General features: G+C 36.2%; 1 protein-coding gene across 3 annotated transcripts in view; it reads left to right on the plus strand.

The window, feature by feature from the left end:
• Positions 1–13,052, plus strand: part of fam184ab (family with sequence similarity 184 member Ab) — a 140,137-nt gene that overhangs the window by 110,395 nt on the left and 16,690 nt on the right. For all 3 annotated transcript variants that reach the window (XM_062044869.1, XM_062044871.1, XM_062044872.1), the window contains exons 17-18: positions 2,325–2,509; positions 5,190–5,336. In XM_062044869.1, the coding sequence (XP_061900853.1) occupies positions 2,325–2,509; positions 5,190–5,336 (332 nt within the window). The remainder of the gene's footprint in view (positions 1–2,324; positions 2,510–5,189; positions 5,337–13,052) is intronic.

The following is a 13,052-nucleotide window of genomic DNA, read 5'->3' on the forward strand; positions in this document are numbered from 1 at the left end:
TGCTGCTCGGGCCCTAATAATGATGATAATAATAAATATTAACATAAATAATAATACACTGGATACGGCTTACAGTGTGATCCGTTGCAGTTGTGCAGTACATTTGGAAATGCAGATTTTCTTTCGATTGTGTACCTAATGAAGTGGCCACTGACCGTCTTCATTTTCTATTCTCAGCCACTCTTGTCTCAGCAAACTAATGTCCTCATCTGATTAATAATTAAAACATTTTTATTTTTATAGACAGTAAAAAAATAAGAGGAGAAAAGAAGGCCCTTGTGTGTGTGTGCGCGTGTACGTACGCGTGTGTTGAACTGAGATTTTTGGAGGTAATGTATTTTGCTGGAGGAAAGTAGTTCATGTGGAGTGTACAAAAAAAGAAGTGGTTCCAGCTAGCAGATGTTTCATCATCTGCTTGGAAAGCGAACATTTAATTAGCACGTTTGATACTTTTTGATTGGAACAATAACAAGAGGCACTAACAATGTGATGTATTGCTCTGTTGGTACAAACCATATATATGTATTTATATATACATATGTGTATATACATACATATATATATGTATGTATATATATATATATATATGTGTATATATATGAAAAGTATATATATGTATGTATATATATATATGTATGTATATATATGTATATATACGTATGTATATATACATATATATATATATATATATATATGTATATATATATATATATATATATATATATATACATATATATATATATATATATATATATATATATACATATATATATATATATGTATATATATATATATATGTATATATGTGTGTGTGTGTATATACATATACTGTGGTATAATGTATGTATATATATGTATATATACGTATGTGTGCATATATATATATATATGTATATATATGTATGTATATATATATATATATATATATATATATATATATATATATATATATATATATATATATATATATATATATGTATATATATATATATATATATATATATATATATATAATATATATATATATATAATATATATATATATATATATATATATATATATATATATATATATATATATATATATATATATATATATATATATATATATATACAGTGGGGCAAAAAGTATTTAGTCAGCCACCCATTGATTGTCAATGGGTGGCTGACTAAATACTTTTTTGCCCCACTGTATATATATACACTACCGTTCAAAAGTTTGGGGTCACCCAAACAATTTTGTGGAATAGCTTTCATTTCTAAGAACAAGAATAGACTGTCGAGTTTCAGATGAAAGTTCTCTTTTTCTGGCCATTTTGAGCGTTTGTTTGACCCCACAAATGTGATGCTCCAGAAACTCAATCTGCTCAAAGGAAGGTCAGTTCTGTAGCTTCTGTAACGAGCTAAACTGTTTTCAGATGTGTGAACATGATTGCACAAGGGTTTTCTAATCATCAATTAGCCTTCTGAGCCAATGAGCAAACACATTGTACCATTAGAACACTGGAGTGATAGTTGCTGGAAATGGGCCTCTATACACCTATGTAGATATTGCACCAAAAACCAGACATTTGCAGCTAGAATAGTCATTTACCACATTAGCAATGTATAGACTGTATTTCTTTAAAGTTAAGACTTGTTTAAAGTTATCTTCATTGAAAAGTACAGTGCTTTTCCTTCAAAAATAAGGACATTTCAATGTGACCCCAAACTTTTGAACGGTAGTATATATATATATATATATATATATATATATATATATATATATATATATATATATATATATATATATATATATATATATATATATATATATATATATATATATATATATATATATATATATATATATATATATATATATATATATATATATATATATATATATATATATATATATATATATATATATATACATATAAATATGCACACACATATATATACATACATATATATATATATATATATATATGTATATGTTACTTTGTCTAATGTTACGGTGGCCAAAAATGATAAAAATACTTTTTAAATAAAACCTCTGCCTTGTTTTTAATGAATACTTAGGCCTACTACGCTACTGTATTTTAATGTGGGTCATCATGGTAATACTTGGGGAGCCAAGTGTTTTCTGAGGTGGTAGTTGGTGAAAAAAGTTTGAAAACCACTGCTTTAGACTGTTTGGTTTAAAAAAAAAAAAGGCCTTACTGCTAAAGATGCTGTTTTTGTGTTTTAATGCAGCTTGTGAGGTTGTTTATGCTAGTAGGACAACATTGGCTAACATCTGTGTGAGTATGTCTGACCCACTGACTTCCGGCTTCCTTGCAGGAGCGTGAACTGCTTGGCCGCATCGCCGAGCTCCAGGAGGAAGTGACGCGCAGGAAGAATCATATCGCTCAGCTGGATCATCAAATCCACACGCTCAACGAGAACATCAGTAGCCTGACCAAGGAGCTGGAGCTCAAGGGCAAGGAGGTGCTGAAGATTCGCAGTGAGGCCAACCAGCAGATCAGGTGACAAAGTGGTGGGGGAGGCCCATAGCCTTTATCCTGCAGTATGTTAGCACACTGTTACTTGTTTACAGTTGGGTGAATGTGGAAATAGTGTCAAAGCGCTTTGAGTACCTTGAAGGTAGAAAAGCGCTACACAAGTATAACCCATTTACCATTTATATATATATATATATATATATATATATATATATATATATATATATATATATATATATATATATATAGATAGATAGATAGATAGATAGATAGATAGATAGATAGATAGATAGATAGATAGATAGATAGATAGATAGATAGATAGATAGATAGATAGATAGATAGATACACTGCAAAAAGTCAGTGTTCAAAAACAAGAAAAAAAAATACAAAATTAGGGTATTTTATTTGAACTAAGCAAAATTATCTCACAATAGAACAAGAAAATTCGGCTTGTCAAGACTTTCCAAAACAAGTAAAATTAGCTAACCTCAATGAACCCAGAAATACCTTAAAATAAGTATATTCTCACTAATAACAAGTGCACTTTTCTTGGTAGAAAAAAAGAGACCTTTTTGCTCAATATGTTGAAAACTATTCTTACATTAAGTAAATGCTAGTGTCATTATCTTGACATAATGATAGGCGCTTGGCATCATGATTTTTTTTTTCACACTTGAAGTAAGAAATTATTACTTTAAAAAAGTGGTTTTATACTTGTGAGTGTTAATGACACAGCTTTGCAACAGTTGATATTCTAGTTTCAAGCATGTTTTACTCAATATAGGTCATCAAATTTCAGCAACAAGCTGCAATATCTTACTGAGATAATTTAGGACCAAAACCCTTAAAACAAGTAAAACACTCTAACATAAAATCTGCTTAGTGAGAAGAATGATCTTATCAGACAGAAAATAAGCAAATATTACCCTTATTTGAGATATTCAATCTTACTTAGATTTCAGTTTTTGCAGTGTAGATAGATAGATAGATAGATAGATAGATAGATAGATAGATAGATAGATAGATAGATGGATAGATAGATAGATGGATAGATATCTATCTATATTTTTGTACATTATTCTCTTCTAATTTACACAAATATAGATAGATAGATAGATAGATATAGATGGATAGATAAATAGATAGATACATAGATAGATACATAGATATAGATAAGACAGACAGACAGACAGACATATAGCAAAATGAGCAATATATAGACATTTCAAAATACCGTGTGCGCGCACGCACGCACGCTATAAGATGCCGCAGATCGTGCCCTGGGGAGGGAGCGCATATTTCACGACCATGTTGACCTATTTGCCCGAAGTGACGAATATTTATTTGAACGCTTTAGGCAGTGGGGCCCTTTCTTAAACTTACGTTTTGACATTATGTATTTCCCCCGCGGGATAATACGAATTTTTCTTCTGTAATCTGTTTGTGTTTTCTTTCTTTTCCGCCGGAATTGTGCCCTTATATGGGGAATTAAGAGCGTTTACCTATGGAAATTACAGAATTAAGGGTGTTTACCTATGCATATTGGGGAAATAAGGACGTGTTTATATGCAAATTATGATAGACACGCACACGCTAACCATTTGGCATTCAGCAATTTAAGAACAGCAGGTGGAAACAATTTGGCCATTTAAGAACACGTCATGAATTTGAATGGACTCCTCTTAGGAAATCACTTAGGAAGAAAGATAAGAGGAAAAGTTAGGAACTTATTGCTGAATGGGGCCCAGTGACTGCAGGGAGACTTCTTTGTTAACCCTTCGTGTGATATGGACATCCTATCAGACATCATCGAAGTAAGAGCAAGCTATAGTTTTATTATGTTTGTAGCTTGGTTTTCAAAGTTTCCGAGTCTGTATGATTTGCATTGTTGATGAAGTAATCTGTGGTCCCTACCTCTGCGTCACGCGATGACGTGTCTGGCTAGCTCATTATCTCTCAAAATGGCTCGGGGATCTCTGTAAGATTGATATTATTTTGATCATATCTATTTATTCCCAAACTTTGTAAGATATCTGGTGTCATACATCAGATATATATGGTAATAGCTTCAATATAGCAGCAACTTGTCTTTCCAATCTACTGGTACTTTAAAGTCTGTGTGTGTGTATGCAGCGTGCTTCTATCTGCATTATGCAACTGCTGAGTCTGAATGGCGGCCGCGCTGCTAAAAATAGCCTCCTAAATAAATAAATAAATAGATATAGAGAAGGCAGTGAGGAGCAGGAAGAGGACAGACGGTCGGCCATGTTTCCTCACTGTTGTCTTTTTATCACCCCAAAATCCATACGTCTTTCCTCCCACACGTCAAAGCTTGTTTGCATTGACACACTTTTTATGGCTCTATCTAGTACAGCGCCAATGTATTGCGTCTATCTTTGAGGGCTGTTTCCAGTCATTTGACCCTCTCACGTTGCTGAATAAGGAAGTATGCCGTATATGTATTGTATACTATTTGTAATGGTGGAAAAAATAATAATAATTCAATGAATAGTACACATTCAATGTTGTGCAAGTGTACATCAAGCTACAAGCACAGTAGTTTAATATTGTTTTGATACAACTTCTGTATTGGCTCTGATTGGATTGTGTACTATGGAGACATTTTGTATGGTTGCAAGCAGTGTTGTCGTTCAAGATTAGCATCCTGAAACGTGTGGTGTTATGTGTCTTGCATCCCCAGGGCTCACGAGCAGGAGCTGCTAAAGCGTCACGAGAGGGAACTGTCCGAACTGAACATCGTGCACAGCAGGGAGACGCAGAACATGCTGTCGGACTTCAACAAGGCGCAGGAAGTCCTCAAAGACAAGATCTCCGCCCTGCAGATCCTGTATGTGCACGCTCTTCAAGCTCTACATGCATGTCATTGAGCAGCGTTTAACCCAGGGGTCGGCAACCCAAAACGTTGAAAGAGCCATATTGGACCAAAAATGAAAAAATAAAATCTTTCTGGAGTCGCAAAAAATGAAAAGCCGTATATACCGTATTTTTCGGACTATAAGTCGCAGTTTTTTTCATAGTTTGGCCGGGGGTGCGACTTATACTCAAGAGCGACTTATGTGTGAAATTATTAACACATTACCGTAAAATATCAAATAATATTATTTAGCTCATTCACGTAAGAGACTAGACTTATATAAGATTTCATCGGATTTGGCGATTAGGAGTGACAGATTGTTTGGTAAACGTATAGCATGTTCTATATGTTATAGTTATTTGAATGACTCTTACCATAATATGTTACGTTAACATACCAGGCACGTTCTCAGTTGGTTATTTATGCGTCATATAACGTACACTTATTCAGCCTGTTGTTCACTATACTTTATTTATTTTAATTTGCCTTTCAAATGTCTATTCTTGGTGTTGGGTTTTATCAAATACATTTCCCAAAAAAATGCGACTTATATTCCAGTGCGACTTATATATGTTTTTTTCTTTCTTTATTATGCATTTTCGGCCGGTGCGACTTATACTCCGGAGCGACTTATAGTCCGAAAAATACAGTAAGTCTTATAATGAAGGCAACAAATGACGTAAGTGTCTATATTAGCTATAATAGCCTACTATCAAAATGACAGTGTCACAGGCTGAAGCAAATCTTCATTGACAGAAATGTTGAAATGTTATATTTATTCTACACATTTTTACAACATTAGAAACCATTAGTAAATCAGAGACTACTCAGAAGGTGAGATAACTCCTTGAAATTACTGGCTTTTAATGGCCAAAGGTATAGATGTGTGTGACCAAGTTAAAGGAAACGGCAGGCTATGTTCTTTTAATAGACGTATTACAATATTTGGCAAGCTATGTAATGTTTGCTGTGGTCTGGAACCACATGGCACACAAACAACTATCTGAAATGCAGCCAATATTACATACAGATAATGTGTCATGAGACATCCATCCATCCATTTTCTACCGCTTATTCCCTTCGGGGTCGCGGGGGCGCTGGAGCCATGCAAAACTAAATTATATACAAAGGGGATAAAAGTAAAGGATATTAAATGAGCTCAAATATACCTACAAATCAGGCATAGTGATGCAATATGTACATACAGCTAGCCTAAATAGCATGTTAGCATTGATTAGCTTGCAGTCATGCACTGACCAACTATGCCTGATTAGCACTTCAACAAGTCAATAACATCAACAAAGCGCACCTTTGTGCATTCACACACAGCATGAAACTTTTGGTGGGTAAAATGAGTCAAAGGAGTGGAAGATTTTACATGTAAACAAACTGTTGCATCACAGTCCACACTATGGTGAGTTCAAGAACTGCCGAAATTAGTAGGACAAAACTATGTTCACCCAATACTCTCATCAGTGAAGCATACACACAAACATATTAAACATTGGGCTTTCTAACAATTGGGAAGGTCTGTGTCATGTTTGTCCTCAAACAAAAAACATACTAAAACAAAAAAATATATTTTACCCCCATCTTTTTCCATTTTTAATCCTTTATTAAAAATGCTCCAGGGACCCACTGGAGAGCCACTAAAGAGCCGCGGGTTGCTGACCCCCGGTTTAACCAAACACATTCATAACACAACACCTGTCGTGTAGAAGACGCAGACCAGGATGCATCACTAACCTGCCACGCCGCCACGTTGCTCCCTTTGGCCGCTCCACAAGCGGCTTCTGTGACGCTAGCACACATTCACCACATGTGGGACGTTAAAGGGCCCTCCAAATGAAAGCATATAGAAGTGTGACATTTTTCTGATTTGAAATAAAACAAAACCAGAAACAGCTTTAAGGGGATTTTTAAGTGCAAATGCCCTTGAGCTGATAAGCACGGAACTCCATTTTTTCTCACATTTTGCAGAGGCAAGGAAAATACTCCAATAGGACCCAGCTTGATACGATTGCATAAAGGCCATCATTGATGATTTTCTTCCTCCGCAGTAGTGACATTTAAATGGCAAACATTTTAAAGTGTCGTCAGTGTGTTATTATAGTGAAATTGTGTGTTGCTTACACACAGTATCTCACTAAAGTGAGTACAGCACTCACATTCCCGCCAGCATCTCATTCTATCTTGACAAGGCTATAGAAAGTAAACTTGCAAATGCTTAAGAGTAGTCAGTGTACAGCTTGCGGAGCTGTATACATTCTTTAAGCGCTGAATATGAGTCAACACGGTCATTATTGTCTAAATATCTGGCTACACAAGTAACACGATAACTGTCTTGTCTCCAGCCTATCATGGTGGTAGTAGCGTACACAAGTGCAGCCAGCTTTGAGGGGAGCTGCAGTTCATATTTGAGAAAGATGAATGTCAACTTGTACTGTAACATGGTGACACATTGGCATTGGAACTTGAATGCATGGTAGTTTTTATATGTATGATAAAGTAAACTTGGATATAATTTAGAGTAGTCAGTGTGTATCGTCTTCTGGAAGATGTTTGGGCCCCTCGTCATTTTGGAAAACTGCCACGCGGCCCAGTTTTTGCGTCACAATGTCACCGTACATGTTGGAGTTCATGTTTCCCCTAATTGAACTGCAGCTCCCCCGTGCCGGCAGCACTCGTGCACGCTGCCACCGCCATGCCTGACTGTAGACAAGACACAGTTGTCTTGCTACTCACTGGTGTTGCAACTATTAAGACAATAATAATGTGTTGACGCATATTTACTGGATATTAAATCTATACTGGTATACAAGCTGCACGCTGACTACTCTAAAGTATATCCAGCAGAGAGTAGACAATGTAAACACTGTAAACAAGGAACAAAATTGCACATAACAATTTTTTTTTCAAATACACACCAAAATTGGAATAATGTTTAAGATGCTAAACATACTAAATCCATGAAAAATAAACAAGGAGAAATAGCAATACTGTGCTTCGGATTTGATCCTTGAAAAGATAGAAAAAAATACATGCTGAAATAAATTTGGCAGACACTGTATATAACAATAAGGAAGACTTCCTCCAACCTCCAAAGACATACACCTGGGCATAGGTTGATTGGCAACACTAAATTGGCCCAGTGTGTGAATGTGAGTGTGAATGTTGTCTGTCTATCTGTGTTGGCCCTGTGATGAGGTGGCGACTTGTCCAGGGTGTACCCCGCCTTCCGCCTGAATGCAGCTGAGATAGGCTCCAGCACCCCCCGTGACCCCAAAAGGGACAAGCGATAGAATATGGATGGATGGATGGAAGAGACAATTTGGAGCTGATTTCATTGTGCTTGTTAAGACTTTGGCACTTCACAGAAACTTCATTAGAGCAGCTTCGATTGTTCCCAACGGTGAAAAAAAAAATCTTCCAAAAATACATTTCCATTAAGAATTGTGAAAGTTTAAGAATTTCTACTTTGAAGCCTCCAACTGCTTAATAGTTATAAGAGAGGAGCGGTGGTGCGATGGCTGTGTTATTGATCGTCAATCTCTAGTGAAATTACAGCAACTCTCTAAAGTCTCACATGACACAAGTGAAGAGCTCACATAAGCTGCTCTGAAGCAGTTGAGAGGAAGTTTAATTACCGTAATGCCTGGAATAGACACAGCCATAATAGGGGCTTAGCTAATTAAGCCGTATGGACATTAAAATACATTTGAGGCTTACCGCAATAAATTATTGTGTGCATTTAGCAAAATGTAATACTTAAAGGAGTCCTTCTTTAGATGGTTAGAAGGACTTGGTCTTAAGTCAGTTTTGGCTGGTTGTGCAAGTTCAGAAATAAATGTTTTTTTTAGGGCTGTCAAGTGATTAATTTTCTAAATCAGATTAATCACACCCTAAACCTGTGATTAATCACGATTAATCACCGGTTATTATTTGCTTGCATAAATAACATTTGCTGAAGAAAATACCCCAATATTTGGGTACAAAAGCCATTTGGGAGTCAGAATGTCAGGCAGGAATGTGTTCTAAATATTTACTGAACTGCAAGTCATTGATTTACTCAAAACTTGGTAAAAATAAGTGTAGTAAAAATTAAGTGCACATTTTTAAAGTCTGTGCAGTTTGCAATAATCTTGCAAACAAGATACAGTTATGAATTGATAATGTAGTGAACGCACTCATAAACAATTTAACGTAGTGCACCATTTACTCTTCTTTAGTTTAAAGAGTTGTTGAAGCAAACAAGTTTGTTTACCTTTTTCAGATGACAATGCTGATTTCTTTTTTTTGGTACAATGTGACGCCAGCTCGTTGTGGTTATTTACAGATGTCCAACATTCTCCAGGAAGCAAAAAAAATTCACATTTAGTCTGTAGTAGGGATGTCACAGTATGACATTTTTTTTATCATGACTATTGTGACCAAAATTATCATTATTATCGCGGTAATTTTTAATGTGCTCAAAATTTTCAAGAACTACTTATACTGAAATCTTTTAACCAAGTCATATTTATCATATATATCAAAAAAGACAAACAACACATTCAAAATGTTTGTATGTACCTCAAGTAGAAAGTTAAATGTGCATATAAAATCAACACAAGCATCATAAACAAAGTAATATGGCAGAAATGTTGGCCCTGCGATGAGGTGGCGACTTGCCCAGGGTGTACTCCCCCCTCCACCCGAGTGCAGCTGGGATAGGCTCCAGCACCCCCGACTCCGAGAGGGACAAGCGGTAGAAAATATAATGGAAAATAATGCTATAAATGAATAAAAATAAATGTGAACATTTTGCAAGATGGCACCTTATGGACATAAGACGTAACTGCACTTTTTGTCCATATAGATAAAAACAGTGTTCATATGAGGTCTAGTCTTACCAGTGACGTGCGGTGAGGTTCATGGCTGGTGAGGCACTTACTTCATCACAGTCAGATTTACAAACATATGAACCCTAAAGAGTATCTTATTCATCATTTGATTGGCAGAAGTTAACTGGTTATGTTTAAAAGCTCATACCAGCATTCTTCCCTGTTTGGCACCCAGCATCAAGGGTTGGAATTGGGGGTTAAATCACCAAAAATGATTCCCGGGCGCGGCGCCGCTGCTGCCCACTGCTCCCCTCACCTCCCAGGGGGTGAACAAGGGGATGGGTCAAATGCAGACAACAAATTTCATTACACCTAGTGTGTGTGTGACAATCATTGGTACTTTAACTTAACTGTAACTTTACACATACAAACTGTAGCACACAAAAAAGCACATTTAATTAAAAAAACGTTATTATGGTCTTACCTTTACTTTTAAATGAAGTCCATGCGCCATTGTTGTGCTCTATAATGTACCCTCGCTGTAGAATGCACCCCGTGACGGGAGTGTTATATCAACTAAAGCCCACACTTAAACTTTCCACGTGCAAGATTGAATCTATTTTAAAAAAGTTATTTAATAAGAAGCCAAAAAGTGCAAAAACAAAAATGTTCATGTTGGAGGAGTTGTGAATGACTGAAATACGAAATCCGTGCTGCAGTCTGCTGGTGTACCTAATGTTGTGGCCCAGCAGTCATTCACAACTCCTCCTCCAGTACCGCGGGGGTGCATTATCCACAAGGAGGCGGAATTACTGCGAGCCTCAGCCAGTGTGTCTTCGCAGCAGTTTTATGATTGCTCAGCACAATAAATACTTACACACATACAGTTGTTGACAAAATACACTGTACATTATATGCCTCAGCTAACTGAACTATGGAAATGTATAATATAATTCATATAGCAATACGGTCTCACTGCACAGCAGGCCAGCAGTTAGCTGAGTCCGCAATCCATGGTGAGGCTCAACTGAGTGACGTGCCTCAACTGGCTGCTGATCAGAGCAAGTCTCTTCTCAGTATTTGAACGGCAAATGTGAAAATTTAGCGATTTTGAATAAATATAATCTAAAACTGGTGAAGTTAAATGGAAAATAACTTTATAGTATAATCACTGGATACATATAACAATTTATTTTTTTATTTATTTTTTTACATTTTTTTTCTTTCCATGATGGCACGTGAGGCCCCGCCTCACCTGCCTCCCCTGACTGCACGTCACTGAGTCTAACACATAGGACTGCACAATTATGAGCAATATAATAGTTAAGATTATTTTTATCAATATTGAAATCACGATTATTAATCATGATTATTCATTATGTTAGGTAAAACAGAGTTGGGGTGTGAACGGGACACCATCATGTAATGCTCTAGATAAATGTTATCTACAGTATATATTTAAAGACAAATATTTGTGTTTTTGTTCATTAATAGTATCCGCGTGTTAGATTTTTTATTACATGATGCCCTTATCTCTATTTTTTACATTTTCATACAGAAAATTATTTTTTAAGTTATGTACTATTACATTTACTAATGTGTGTACGTGTAGATGCTGTATCGGGACAGATCCATTAAGAGTTTGAGCAGAAATCTGTCGTATAGCAAATAATTATACACCATGAAACATTAACAAAATGCTATGTCACATGAATGGTTATTAAAGTGATAACTTTGTGAAATGGAAAAAAACACAATTAATGTCAAAAACATGGTGTTTACTTTTAATATCAATATAAAACACAAAGCAGTTTGGCTAATGAATATAACGTCAAATAAACAAGCTTTGTTCTTCTTTAACAACACAATGTGTTCAGTGCAACAGTTTAGCCAACAAAAGTAAAGGAGGGATACCTCTCACATCTTATATACAATATTTGTGCCTCACCGACAACTCAGGCAGCGATCAATTCGATGAGATGACAAGTGAGCATCCCAGTAAACAAACTAAAGACTTTATAAACAAGTTGTGGCAACGTTCACGACACATCACCTGCTGCATGGTAACTCTCAGTCCCAGGAGCTGACGGACGGACGCTAGTTGCACGTTCAAAATTAAACCGCTACATCAAATATTTTTGTCCTCCAACAGCATTGCGCTCTTAAACGCACACCGAGACACAGCCGAAGTAGAAACGATTGAAATGAAGTGAAACGAAGCAATCGGCTACGTTTACTCGGAGGGAACATTTTCAAAGCAAAGTCTGTGTAGTCGCTGCCATTTTTTCTCGAGCCTAACAGTGCAAGTGCACATGTGCAAGTGCTGCGCCGATTCAGTTTTCAAGAAGTAAGCAGTGTTGCCTAAAATGCATGAATAAATTACACTTTTTCGGTAATTAAAAATGTAAACGATATTACTAACCGTCTGAAATTTTACCGCTGTTTGTCATTATACCGTTTACCGTTACATCCTTTGTCTGTAGTTGCAAGTTGATGCTCTTGTTTGTGTAGTACAGTTGGTTTATCCTTGCTGTATTTGTGCCTCTCCAAAGTATTGTATGACAGATCCGCTGTGGTGATATGAATGACATCTTCTTGCAGGACTTGGTCTTCACAGATGTTAGATGTGTGGTGGCTGTCCGTTTAGCAAAGGCATATATCTAACTTAACTTTACTACTTTTGTTGACAACATTGAATCAGTAAACTTTGCCAGCATAGCGTTCTCCTCTGCTTGTTGTGGATATAGCTAGCATTCATGCTAGCATGTAGCTGTTGGCGCAGCATCACCAGCTGACTGGCAGCAGCCGTCACTGCTCGCTGAGGTCGGTGACTGCTGCTTGCTTTCAAGTCAGCGTCTCCAAGACA

Source organism: Entelurus aequoreus, linkage group LG04 (genome assembly GCF_033978785.1).
Source record: "Entelurus aequoreus isolate RoL-2023_Sb linkage group LG04, RoL_Eaeq_v1.1, whole genome shotgun sequence".
Lineage (NCBI taxonomy): Eukaryota > Metazoa > Chordata > Actinopteri > Syngnathiformes > Syngnathidae > Entelurus > Entelurus aequoreus.